Source organism: Oryctolagus cuniculus, chromosome 13, assembly GCF_051225735.1.
Source record: "Oryctolagus cuniculus isolate XC-2025 breed Fujian yellow rabbit chromosome 13, ASM5122573v1, whole genome shotgun sequence".
In the NCBI taxonomy this organism is placed as follows: Eukaryota; Metazoa; Chordata; class Mammalia; order Lagomorpha; family Leporidae; genus Oryctolagus; species Oryctolagus cuniculus.
The window spans coordinates 9,732,080-9,745,412 of record NC_142879.1 but is presented as its reverse complement, the minus strand read 5'-3'; the positions used below and the strand labels follow the sequence as shown (position 1 = coordinate 9,745,412).

Here is a 13,333-nt window from a genome sequence, read left to right as displayed (position 1 = left end):
CGCGCTCCGCGGCGGGTTTGCGAGATCTGGGGCTGGCGGCAGCTGGTGCTGGCTGGCGGCTGCCGAGAGCGAGCGGCGGAGCGGGGCGGTGTGTGGCCGGGGACATGACGGGCAATGCCGGGGAGTGGTGCCTCATGGAAAGCGACCCCGGGGTCTTCACCGAGCTCATTAAAGGATTCGGTGAGAACCCAGGGGGGCCGTCCTGGGCCGGCGGGCTCGGGAGGAGGCCCGTGCTGGGCACGGCCCCCGCCGCCCCGCGTCAGCCGGGAGCCTGGAGTCGGGGACGGGGAAGTGGGGGGCTTCGGGGGCAGCCGGCTCTCCCGCCCCACGAGGGCCGGGATCGCGCCCGGCTCCGGCGTGCTGGGCGCCCAGAGCTCACCTGTCTTGCCGCCGGGCCGGTGCGGGCAGGTGCGCGGCCCGGGGCCGACCCGGCCTGGCCAGAGCGGCCCGGGGGGTCGAGGTTTCCCCTCTTGCAAGGCAGCGTCTCCCGAGCGCCGGGGGGCCCCGCGGCCCGAGCCCCGAGCCCCTGCTCCCTGGTGGTTGCTGGCTTCCGGTGCAGCGCGTTGTCTTGAGCTGAGACCCACATGGCTGTCCTGTTCTGTAGCTTTGCTGGTGGCCTGCCGCCCGATCAACACGGATGACTCGGTCCGTCCTCTGAAGGGCCTGCTCCTCTTGTTCCGAGCCTTGGCTTTGGGCGGGGGGTTTATTTTTCTCTGTTGTGACGCCTCAGGTGGCGTTAGTGCTAGCTGCGCTGTTCAAACTTGCACCTGGGGCCGGGCCTTGGCCTAGCTGTTAAAGACGCCCGGGCCCCCTCTGCGCCGCCCCGAGAGGATTCTGGGCCCCGGCTCCCTGTCCGCGCACACCCTGGAGGCAGCGGGTGGTGACTCAGGTTCCTGGGTGCCGGCCATCCACGTGGGGCACCCCGATTGAGTGCCCGGCCAGTGCAGACATGTGGGCAGTCAGTGCATGGCAGCGCTGGCCGCCTGGCTGGCTGTCTCTCTACCTCTGAAAGCTTGAGTTAGCAATTAAATGCTGTTAAGAATATTGTCTACAAAGCTGAATATTTGGAATATCACTTATCAAGTATGTGTTGTTCACTTTATCTGGGACGTACTGAAAAATTGAAAATCTTTAACGCGAGTAAACCATGAATGAGTGCTGACAGATTAGTGTGTTAACACTGTTAAGCACATGTACAAAATGTTAGAAGAACACAAGTCATGGCAGAACATAGGCAGAAGGAAACGGTAGTGCTGTTTTATGTTTACGACATAAGGAACAGCTGGCAAACTGACGACGGACCGGAATGCCTTAGGAGAGTATTTAGATTTAAGTTGAAAGATGAACGGGCCAGGTTGTATGCCATCCTGTGTAGTTTTGATTGCTCTGTCGTCATTGTGGACTTGATTGTCAAAGATATTTGAATGATAAACTGACAATTTTTTTTTAAGATTTATTTATTTGAAAGGCAGAGGTACAGAGAGGCAGAGAGAGAAGGTCTTCGATCTACTGGTTCACTCCCCAGATGGCCACTAGGGCCAGAGCTGAGCCAGTGTGAAGCCAGAGCTTCTTCCGGATCGCCCATGTGGGTGCCGACGCTCAAGCACTTGGGCCATCTTCTGCTTTTCCAGGGCATATTAGAGAGCTGGATCGGAAATGGAGCAGCCAAAATTCGAACTGGCACCCATATAGAATGGTGGTGTCTGTACGTGCTATGCCACAGCGCCGGCCCCAATATTATTGTTTGATTACAGTTTTCTCTGCCTGTAATGTGCAGGGTGGATTGGGAAGAAGTGGTCTCCCAAAACGGTCAGAGTCTGAGGTCACTGGCTGTCTTGACATAAGGTCGTGAGTTAGTGGAGGAGACAGAATCAGTAATTGTGCTGTGTTTAAATCATCAGTTGCATGTGGAAATGCCTTCTCCTCATTCCTTTGGAGCAGGACTACATCCATAACATGCTATATTAACAAAGGAGTTCTCAGGGCTGCCAACCTTACAGTAGAGGTTGAGTGGTAGTATATTTCTCCTACACAAGAGAAAAAGGTCAGCAGGACTCTGACTGACTGGATGTGGAGAAAGAGAAGTGACAATAACTCCGTGGTTTCTAGCTTGGGTGACTGATGAAGTAAAATTATAACAGTATGGGCTTGACATGCAAGAAAATTGGTTCAGTTTTGAATATACACTGAGTTTGAGGTGTTTCCAGGCTTAGCTGTACATTTTATCTTCAAAAACCTTAACTGTTAAACAAAAAAAAAACTTATGACATGTTAAAGTTAGCTATCAAAAATACTGTACTGTGTAATTTCAATTCAGTTCATTAATAGCTATTGCTTTAATTTGCCATGTACAGAAAACATGGAATTGAAAATGGTTTAAAGAGAGTGATGCATGTTCTAAATGCACACCCTACACTTGCACATGTTTATATGAAAAATAAAGCAATAGCTTTTAATGGATTGGTTTTGTTCAAAGAAGAATTTTGCAAAGAATCAAATGATGGTAATATACCATCATCAGATGTGTCAAAGGAAAAATTTTATTTCAGTAATTTCAATTTTTTTCATTTAATTTATGGATTTAGAAAACTTTTGGAAGTTGATTCTTTCAAAGCTAAAACATTGGATTGTTTTGTGAATGCTATTGTAAATTCATATTAAAAGTTCTGACATTGGATGGGAAATTGTGATGTAGAGACTATATAAATAGAAATTTTGGTGGAATATCAAAACAGAATTTTTGTTGAGAAACTAATGGAGAAATTTTTGTTGAACTGTACTTTTAATGAATTTTTTGCATACGTAATATATAAACATAACACAACAAACAGTGATGGTCTGCTAATAGAATAAAAGTTTTGGGGGCAGTTCTTTGACCTGGCAGTTAAGAGGCTGATTTGAATGTCTGTCCCACCCCGGAGTACCTGAACTTGGTGCCTGTTTCCAGTTTCCTGATAACGAAGACCCAGGGAGCCAGCAATGATGGCCCAAGTGGTTGAGTCCTGCCACCATTTGGAGACTAGAGGCTCCGAGGTTGGGAGCACTGGCCTTTGCAGGCATTTGAAGAGGAGACCAACAGATGGAAGCCTTCTCTGTTTATGTGTGTCTCTGAAGAAAATACATAAGTATATTTTTTAAAAAAATAGATGCAGGCCGGCGCCGTGGCTCACTAGGCTAATCCTCCACCAGCGGCACCGGCACACGAGGTTCTAGTCTCGGTCGAGGCGCCAGATTCTGTCCCGGTTGCTCCTCTTCCAATCCAGCTCTCTGCTGTGGCCCAGGAAGGCAGTGGAGGATGGCCCAGGTCCTTGGGCCCTGCACCCGCCTGGGAGATCAGGAGAAGCACCTGGCTCCTGGCTTCAGATCAGCGCGGTGTGCCGGCCGCAGTGGGCATTGGAGGGTGAACCAATGGAAAAGGAAGACCTTTCTCTCTCTGTCTCTCTCTCTCACTGTCCACTCTGCCTGTCAAGAAAAAAAAAATAGATGCAGTTAATTTCTGCCTCTAGGCAAGATGGAATAATGGGGGCTAGATTTACTTCTCCTACAACAAACCAATGACCCCAGCTTTCATTTTATTTTTTATTTTACTTTTAAACATATATTTATTTGAAAGAGTTACACAGAGAAGGAGAGGCAGAGAGAGAAGTCGTCCATCCGCTGGTTCACTCCCAAGTTGCCTGCAACTACTGGAGCTGCACCCATCCAAAGTCAGGAGCTTCTTCCAGGTCTCCCATGTGGGTGCAGGGGCCCAAGGACCTGGGCCATCCTCTACTGCTGGATCAGAAGTGGAGCAGCCAAGACTGAAACGGGCACCTGTATGGGATGCTGGCACTGCAGGTGGCGGCTTTACCTGCTATGCCACAGTGCTGGCCCCCAGCTTTCATTTTAAGGAACTAGAAAATGGAAAGCGCATTGTAAACTAAAGTAATCAGTTGAAAACCAATAATGGAGATCAGAATTGAAATTAGTGAAGCAGAAGGTTAAAAAACATTGGCGAAACCAATGCAAAAGCTTTTTGAGATGAATAGAATTTGGTAAACCTCTGGGCCGACTGATTAGAAAAAAGAGAGGAGACAAATTACCAATATAGGAATGAGAGAGAGAACATCACTGTAGATTCTACAGATACTAAAAAGATAATAAAGGAATATTATGAACAACTCTATGCCAATAAATATATGGAATGTTTAGATTCCTGAAGGACTCAAAACTGTCTCAAACATAATAACCTATATTTGTTAAAGAAATTGAACTTGTAGTTTAAAATCTTCCCATAAAGAAACTAGCCAAGATAGTTTCACTGGTAATTCTGCCAAGTATTTAAGGAATAAATCGTAACAGTTCTATACAGATACATCCCAAAAAAATTAAAGAGGAAGAAATACTACCCAGTTCTTGAGGGCCAGCATTACCCTGATGCCAAAACCAAAGACTACGAGAAAGCTGTAGACCCAAATTTTGTTTTTTAAAGATTTAATTTAATTATTTGAAGTCTGCCTGAATGGCTGCAATGGCCAGGACTGGGCCAGGCCAAAGCCAGGAGCCAGGTGTCCAAATTAGGTGCCAGGGCCCAGGCACTTGGGGCATCTGCTGCTGCTTTCTCAGGCACATTGACAGGGAGTTGGATCAGAAGTGGAGCAACTTGTTAAATTTAACAACAGGAGTCATTGTGCACTAACTTCCCACGCAGGACCTCTGTTTTCAAAGAGTTGTGTTATGAGAGTTAACAGTAAAACTTGTCCTCAAAGATTTATTTTCGTTTTAGTGTATTAATAAGTGGAGGATATTCTTATGTATCTAAGTTTTAGTTATGCTTCAGTGTTCAACTCCATTGCTGCTTTTCTTAGGTGCTTCCTTAGCTAATGATAAAACTTGTTCTCAAGGACTTCCTTTCTTTTAATGTATTAAGTGGAGGATATTATGTCTCATGTTATAGTTATGTCTAAATGCTTGTAAAAGGTCTATCATTCTTGGGTGCTTCTTTAAAGTTAACTAAGTTTCTAATAAAAAGTGAAATTAACTTTGAGATGCAATGACTTTGAACAGCCCTTGTCTCGACTATTGAGGAACAGTTTTTTTTTTTTTTTTTCCTTTTTTTGGTGCAAATTGTTGAATTCTCTTAGTTAAGAGTTGGTCTTCTGTGTATTAAGTTAATTGAAAATGGATCTTAGTGGAGAATGGGAGTGGCAGTGGGAGAGGGAGGAGTGGAGAAGGGATGGGAGTGTGGTAGGAGGGCGCGTACGGTGGGAAGAATCTCTGTATTCCTAAAGTTGTACTTAATGAAATGCATGAAGTTTGTATTCTTTTAAATAAAGTGTTTCTTTGAGGGGGAAAAAAAGTGGGGCAGCTGGGTCTTGAACCTCTGCCCATATGGGATGCTGGCATTGCAGGCAGCAGCCTAACCCACTTAGCCAAAACACCAGCCCTAGACCTAACTCTAACATCAACATAAATGTAAAAAATCTGAACAAAGTTTTAGCATATATTATGTTAAAAGAACAATATATCATGCCTAAGTGGAGAATTCAGGGTTAGTTTAACATTTGAAAATCATTGAAAGTCATCATTATAATAAATTAAAAACCAGGTCATTCTGTTATTAGATGCAAAAAGCAGTTGAGAAAGTCTAACAGCCATTGAGAATTATGGGCTGTTAGATTTTGTCCTGCTTGCCAAGTTGCAGTTGGACTTGTCAGTGTCATAGATGCTGCCAGGCAGCTTTGATCTAGAGCTAAGGGAGTGTACGACTCCCACTAGGCAGCAAGAGAGTCACGTTTGCAGGGATTCCCTTTTGCTACAAGTCCGCGGTGATGGAGGTGGGCCCAGAAGGATGCTGCACACACAACAAGTCTGTTCTAAGGAATTCTGAGTTTAGAGAACTTGCAGTTATAAAGGGGCTGGCTAACAAGCCTCCTCAACTTCTGCTTCTGCAGAGATATCTTTGTTATCCCAGACAGAAAAGAGGACTTCTTTCTGCTCTGGATACCCTATCTCTATCTTCCAGTGCTTTACAGTTTGAACATTCTTGAAAAGGTGGCCCAGAGGGAAGAGTGGTTTTTCTCAGAAGACATGCAGAGACAGGAGAGACCTCAGCAGTATCTACCCTTTGTGCACCATGTAGGCTATTCCTGTGATTAAACAGTCTGATACGAGTGACAGGGCTGGTAATGGTTTCTGTTGCCTTCACATTAGAATGCCAGGTGGCTTTCTCTTTTCATGTTTGTGTTGACCTGTCCTCTTGGCTGAAGGCATTAATCCAGGTACAGTAGGGTGTATTAGGGATTTTGCATGACTTGGCATGAAGGAGCAAGTCTGGAGTAACTCCATCTGTGATAACTCTGACCCATGTGTTAAGGCAGAACTGCATGACTTCTGGAACCAAGGTGATTTCTTAATATGGAGGTCTATTATAATTGCTTCTAAGGTATGTTTCACCTTATTTTGAAGACGGAGTCAAGTTCATGCCTGACTTTACACGAGAAGTAGAAGTACAGCTTTGGGAATGCATATTTTGTCCCAGGAAGTAAATGTTGCTTACAACTGTTGGGACTCCTAAATGCAATTATCTCAGTTGAGGGATTCAGTTAACAGAGTCTTCAGTTTAGGGCTCCCAATTCAGTTCAACTAATTGTCTAGTCCTGGTTTTTACAGAGGCTGAGTCGTGTCAGTCCAGTTTTTCATATTCACATCCCCAGGCAAATGGCATTTGTACCAGGGGTAACTGGGAATAGGATTGCTGAAGAAATCTGTAAGTGTTTTTTGTGGGAGTGTGAAAGCTAAGGGCCTCTCTACAGCTTTGGTAGACCAATTGGTGAGGTTAGGAGAATGTTAATCCAGTTGTCAAAACTCGTGGGAGATAGCATACTTAGTGATTTATTTATTTATTTATTTATTTTTGACAGGCAGAGTGGATAGTGAGAGAGAGAGACAGAGACAGAGAGAAAGGTCTTCCTTTGCTGTTGGTTCACCCTCCAATGGCCGCCGCGGCCGGCGCGCTGCGGTCGGTGCACTGCAGCGATCTGAAGGCAGGAGCCAGGTGCTTCTCCTGGTCTCCCATGGGGTGCAGGGCCCAAGCACTTGGGCCATCCTCCACTGCCTTCCCGGGCCACAGCAGAGAGCTGGCATGGAAGAGGGGCAACTGGGACAGAATCCGGTGCCCCAACCAGGACTAGAACCTGGTGTGCCGGCGCCGCTAGGTGGAGATTTAGCCTATTGAGCCGTGGCACCGGCCTGTACTTAGTGATTAATTAAGGCACTGTCAACAGTTTGAGAGAGCATCAGAGCCTCATCTTGGGGAAGAATGTTCCAAATACACTTTAAGAAAGTTACTTTTGGAGTTAGAATAGAACTGTTTTATAGGCTCACCAGTATAATTACGCAAATGTGTTAGTCAATGCGCAAATATTTTAAAAAAATACCTATCTTGTTAATTTTAGTACCCCTTTTCTCTTAGGAATAGTGTTCTGGTTTGGATGACAGATAATATGATCATCTTGTTTAGGACCCGATTCAATTATCTGTGGAAGTTTTTGTGATTAGCACAGATAGTAATAAATTTCTCCCCCTCCAAACTTCTTAGAATAGGTCCTTTGTACTCTTCATATTTAATTTATGCATGCGGTAGTATTTTTGAGTTGCATGTGTTGTCTGCTACTAGGTTGTGAGGTTTTCAAGTATTTTGACAATTGTTTGTTATGCTAGGGCCCACACTAAGCACACAAAAGGTATTTGATAAATACCAGTGCTTCATTAACTTTTTAAAAAGCTTCCCCTCTTCTCATTTATTATTAAGTGATTCTGCATTTACTGTTTGATAACCTTATATACTTCACAAAAATGTCTTATTGCCCCTTGATGTACTTTTCTTTTAGTTAGTTTTATTTAATGGTAAAGGAAAATATGAATCATTTTCTGAAGAAAATAATTCCGTATTTCAGGTTGCCGAGGAGCCCAAGTAGAAGAAATATGGAGTTTAGAGCCTGAGAATTTTGAAAAATTAAAGTAAGTATAATTTTAGTTATGTTAAACATTTTTTTTCTGGGGACCAGTGTTGCAGGCATAGCAGGTAAAGCTGCTGCCTGGAATACTGGCATCCCATAGAGGGGCTGCCCACTTCCAAACCAGCTCCTTGCTAATTACCTGGGAAAAGTAGCAGAAGGTGGCCCAAGTATTTGGGCCCCTGCCACTCACGTGAAGACCTGATGAAGCTCCTGGCTTTGCCCTGGCTTAGGGCCAGCTGTTGGGACCATCTGGGGAGTGAACCAGCGGATGGAAAATCTTTCTTTCTGTCTCTCGCTCTCTGTAACTCTTTCAAAATAAATAAATAAATCATTAAAAAAAAAGTCTGTGACAAACTTTTAAAGGATGTTTAGATTAATCTGTTTATTTTAGCTGGATTGTCCTAGGCTGAATACTGAATACATTATATCCTTTAAGTTTTTTTTTTTCAATCCTTTGAGATAGTTATTATTATTCCCATTTTATAACTAAGACCTGAGGCTCATAAATAAGTAATTTGCAAGGGATTCAAACCTGAGTCTGCTTCCTTATTTACAGTGTATTGATTGGTTCATTTTTCACAAAATTCACTTACACATTAGTAGTTTTAGAACATGGAACAGGAGCCAATGATGTGGCACCAGCAGCCCATATGAGAATTGGTTTGCATCCTGGCTGCTCCACTTCTGATCCAGCTCCCTGCTAGTGTACCTGGGAAGCCAGCAGAAAGCCTAAGTTCTTGGGTCCCTGCCACTCATGTGGGAGACCTGGATTGAGTTCCTGTCTCCTGGCTTATTTAGACCAGCCCTGGGCATTGTGGCCATTGGGGTAGTAAACTATCAGATGGGAGATCTCTTTCTCAGTCTCTTCCCTCTCCCCTGGCCCCAGCACCTCCTAGCCCCATCACTCTGTAGCTCTCTGCTTTTCAAATAATATATTTTTAAAAGGAACATTTTGACATTAGAAAGTCTACAAAAACATGTTTCATAGCTATATATTGATAGTAATTCAGAGCTTGTCTGCACATCATTATATTTCTACCTGGGAAGGCTACAGTTCTAGTCCCAAAGAAGAACCTTCTCTCTCTGCTGTCATTTTGACGAGAATCTCTCTCTCTCTGTTTTAAAGATTAACTTGTTTGACAAGCAGAATTAGAGCAAGAAATCTTGCATCTACTAGTTCACTCCCCAAATGGCCAGAATAGCCAGGGCTGGTCCACGCTGAAGCCAGCCATCAGGAACTCCATCCTTGTCTCCCGCATGGGTGGTAGGGCCCAAACACTTGTACCATCCTTTGCTCTTTTCCCAGGCACATTAGCAGGCAGCTGGATCAAAGTGGAGCTGCTGGGACTTGAACCGCACCTTTACGAGCTGCCAGTGGTGCAGGTGGCACCTTAACCTGCCATGCCACAGCACCAGCCGTGTCACCTCTCTGAGCCTCTTCTCAGCCTCCATCCATGCTCTCAATAACTGACATTAAATCTGCAAATGAGGCTTAGAGGAATGTTCATTGATGGGAGCGTTACTTATTTTTTTAAAGATTTATTTTTTATTTATTTGAAAGCCAAAGTCACAGAGAGTTTCCATCCCCTGGTTCACTCCCCAAATGGTAGCAGTGATTGGCTGAGCCAGGCTGAAGCCAGGAGCTTCTTCCAGGTCTCCCACCTGGGTGCAGGGGCCCAAGCACTTGGGCCACCTGCTGCTGCTTTCCCAGGGGCATTACTAGGGAGCTGGATTGGGGGTGGAGCAGCTGGGATGTTGATGTTGCAAGTGGCGTTACGCCAGAATGCAGGCCTCAAGGAATGGCTTCTAAAGGGAAAATGGAGAGCTGGGGAGATGGCTGCTGTCTTTAATGGTCCGAAGGAAATGGTTTGCTTCCACCTGCCTTCCTCTTCCCCTCAAAAAGAACAATTTTTTAAAAGATTTTATTTATTTGAGAGGTAGAGCTACAGATAAAGGGAGAGACAGAAAAGTCTTCCATCCACTGGTTCACTCCCCCAGATGGCTGCAGTGACAAGAGCTGGGCCAATCTGAAGCCAGGAGCCAGGAGCTTCTTCCGGGTCTTCCATGTGGGTGCAGGGGCCCAAGGGCTTGGCCATCTGCTGCTGCTTTCCCAGGCGCATTAGCAGGGAGCTGGATTGGAAGTGGAGCAGCCGGGACTTGAACTGGCGCCCTTATGGGATGCTGGTGCTGCATGCTGAGGCTTTAACCCGCTGCACCAGAGCACCGGCCTCCACTCATAAATATTTTTCACACACCATATTCATATATCTTGGAACTCAACCTAGCATTAACAGCTTGCTTAGCATCTAGTTTTGCTATGTTTGTATTTTATTTGAGGTGACAGAGGTAGAAATAAATAGTTCACAGATTTGAGAATAAGCCTTTCATTATAATTGTTTTAACCAGGTGATTTTTTAGTTTTATTAACATCCTCTAGAACAATATTTTAGTGAAATTTACATTAATATTTCATTTGCATTTTACTCGTTGAATAGCCAACTATAATGTACTAACAATATGTTATAAAAAAAAAAGCAGGATTTAGTGTCACTTGTTTGTGTTTTATTTTGCAGGCCAGTTCATGGATTGATTTTTCTTTTCAAGTGGCAGCCAGGAGAAGAACCGGCAGGCTCTGTGGTTCAGGACTCCAGACTTGATACAATATTTTTTGCCAAGCAGGTATGGTGCTCATATACACGGAAAAGGCTCGAGAGCAACATGGCTCTAGTCAGTCTGTGCCTCTAGTGCAGCGTTCCTGAACATTTTTGTCTTGGAACCCATTTACACTCTTAAAAATTGTGATCTTCAAAGAACTTTTGTTCATGGAATTACCTGTCAGTATTATACCATATTAGACCTTAAAACTGAAAATTTTTCAAATCTTTGTCAGTTGACTTAAAATAACAATAAACTCATTACATATTAATATAAATACTATTTTAAATAAAAATTAGTGTATTTACTAAAAAATATTGAGAAAGTACATTATTTAACATTTTTGCCAATCTCCTTCATGCCTGCTTAATAACTCCTAGCTTGCTTTTCCTATGTGTTTCTTCATTCGGTTTGTTGCATTATGTTTTGCTTTGCTTTGCTTTTGATTGGAACATATAGAGAAAATCAAGTCTCTTAACCTATGTGTAGTTGCAGACAGATGAGTATTATCCTTTTCAGATAATTGTGGTGTTCTCTGATACTATTTCATAACTCTCAAAGTGTTACTTTAGTAAAGCTTCATTGCAATATGAAATTTAAAATTCTTTATCTTACTCTTCAAATGCGTTTTGTATTTTTGTCCATTATTTGTAACATTGTGCATTGCTCATTTAAAAATTCACTGGTTTATGCATTTTTTTCCATTTGTTGACACATTTGCTGTGATTTGACAATAACAAGTCGTATCTGCTAATATTAAGATCTTTATAACATCAGAAAAGTAATTATCTGTCAGAAATGTTTAGCTCACAATGGTAGATTTAAATTTTATGAAATTCTGATTCTTGCTCAAAGTTCAGTGTTCATTAACAGTAGCATCAGGTATCTTCCTTAAAGCCATAGACTCATTTCACTCATTTTCAAGAAAATATCTGTGAAATATCCTTCTCTGAAAACCCTGTGTCAGTTTTTCTTTCAAGTAAAAACATTGTTAAAAGGCTCAGCCCACAATTCAAACAACCTCACAAGTGCCTTCCTCAAGATAATCATGGTATGCAATAGCAGTTCTTTATCTGTACTTCCTGTTTCATTTTGCAGAATATTGAAGACTTAACCTAAGGTCAGAATTTAATAAAAACAGCTGTTAGTGCATATCAAAGACATTTGTCAGTAAAATGTTTTGTTTTGTGTGTGTATGTGTGGGTTTCTTTTTTTTTTTTTTAAGATTTATTTTATTTATTTGAAAGAGTTATAGTGAGAGGGAGAGGCAGAGAGGGAGAGAGAGGTCTTCCATACCTTGGTTCACTCCCCAAGTGTCCCCAAGTACTGGAGCTGAGCCAGTCCAAAGCCAGGAGCTTCTTCCAGGTTTCCCAGCTGAGTGCAGAGGTCCAAAGATTTGGCCATCCTCTACTGCTTTTGCAAGCACATTAGCAGGGAGCTGGATTGGAAGAGGAGCAGCTGGGACTAGAATGGGTACCCACATGGAATGCCGGCACTGTAGGCCAGGGCTTTAATCCACTGGGCCATAGCACTGGCCCCTGTTTCTTTTTTTCTTTTTTTTAACTATATGTGTCAGTGAAGTAGTTTAATGCCACTGCTTAGATTCTTGCTAAAATATCAGCTGTTCCTTTTTTGTCTTAGCACAAATGGGAACGCAGAGAAAAAGACAAAAACTGCCTTAAAATTGTGATGGACATAATTGAGCTTGCAAACCCCTAGGATAGAGTATTAGGGATTCCTAGAGATCTGTGGACCACACTTGGAGAACTATTCTAATTTATACTATGATCAGAAAAATACAGTTTTAACTCAAATTAGTAGATACCTCTCTATATCTGGCCAATTGATTGGAAAAGCTGAAAAATTGTGTGTTTGATAAGTTCTTTGGATTAATGTTTCATTTATTTATTTCAAAGGCATATCTACAGAGTGAGGGGGAGAGAGACAGAGGCAAGGGGAAGGAGGGAGATCTTCATCTGTTGGTTCACTTTCCCCAAATGACCTCAAGAGCTAGGGCTGGGCCAGGCTGAAGCCAGGAGCCTGGAACTCCATCTGAGTCTCCATATAGATGGCAGGGGGTCCAAGAACGTGGGCCATCTTCCTCTGCTTTCTGAGGTGTATTAGCATGCAGCTGGATCAGAAGTGGAGCATAGGGCCATTGCTGTGGCATAGCAGGTAAAGCTGCCACCTGCAGGGCCAACATCCCATGTGGGTCCTGGTTTGATTCCTGGCTGCTCCCTTCCAATCCAGCTCCCTGCTAGTATGCCTGGGAAGGCAGCAGAGGATGGCCCAAGTCCCTGGGTCCATGCATTCACGAAGGAGTTGCAGAGGATACTCCTGGCTTCAGGTGGGCTCTGCTCTAGCCATTGCAGCCCCTGGGGAGTGAACCAGCTGATTGAATGTAACTCTCTCTCTCTCTCTCTAACTCTGACTTTCAAATAAAATCAATCTTTTTTTTTTTTCTTTTTTTATATTTGATAGGCAGAGTGGACAGTGAGAAAGAGAGACAGAGAGAAAGGTTTTCCTTTTGCCGTTGGTTCACCGTCCAATGGCTGCCGCGGCCGGCATGCTGCAGCCGGTGCATCGGGCTGATCCAAAGGCAGGAGACAGGTGCTTCTCCTGGTCTCCCATGGGGTGCAGGGCCCAAGCACTTGGGCCATCCTCCACTGCACTCCCGG

The 13,333-nt window shown here is 43.8% G+C and overlaps 1 protein-coding gene and 1 non-coding gene across 14 annotated transcripts in view; both read left to right on the top strand.

Moving 5' to 3' along the window:
- The window catches only part of UCHL5 (ubiquitin C-terminal hydrolase L5), a 39,207-nt gene that overhangs the window by 1,148 nt on the left and 24,726 nt on the right, over positions 1–13,333 (top strand). For 7 of the 13 annotated variants that reach the window (XR_016219480.1, XR_016219479.1, XR_016219481.1 and 4 more), the window contains exons 1-3: positions 14–180; positions 7,938–8,001; positions 10,574–10,679. Coding sequence is in view for 2 of the 13 variants with exons in the window: in XM_008268729.5 (XP_008266951.1) it covers positions 105–180; positions 7,938–8,001; positions 10,574–10,679 (246 nt within the window). In the remaining 11 variants the exon portion in view is untranslated. Of the gene's footprint in view, positions 1–13; positions 181–7,937; positions 8,002–10,573; positions 10,680–13,333 lie in introns of those variants that run through there. The other 6 variants (XR_016219478.1, XR_016219477.1, XM_089312019.1 and 3 more) reach the window with 2 other exon arrangements.
- On the top strand, positions 1,902–2,035 carry LOC127483633 (small nucleolar RNA U109). Its single transcript, XR_007910071.2, has one exon. It is a non-coding gene; the product is annotated as a small nucleolar RNA U109 (small nucleolar RNA).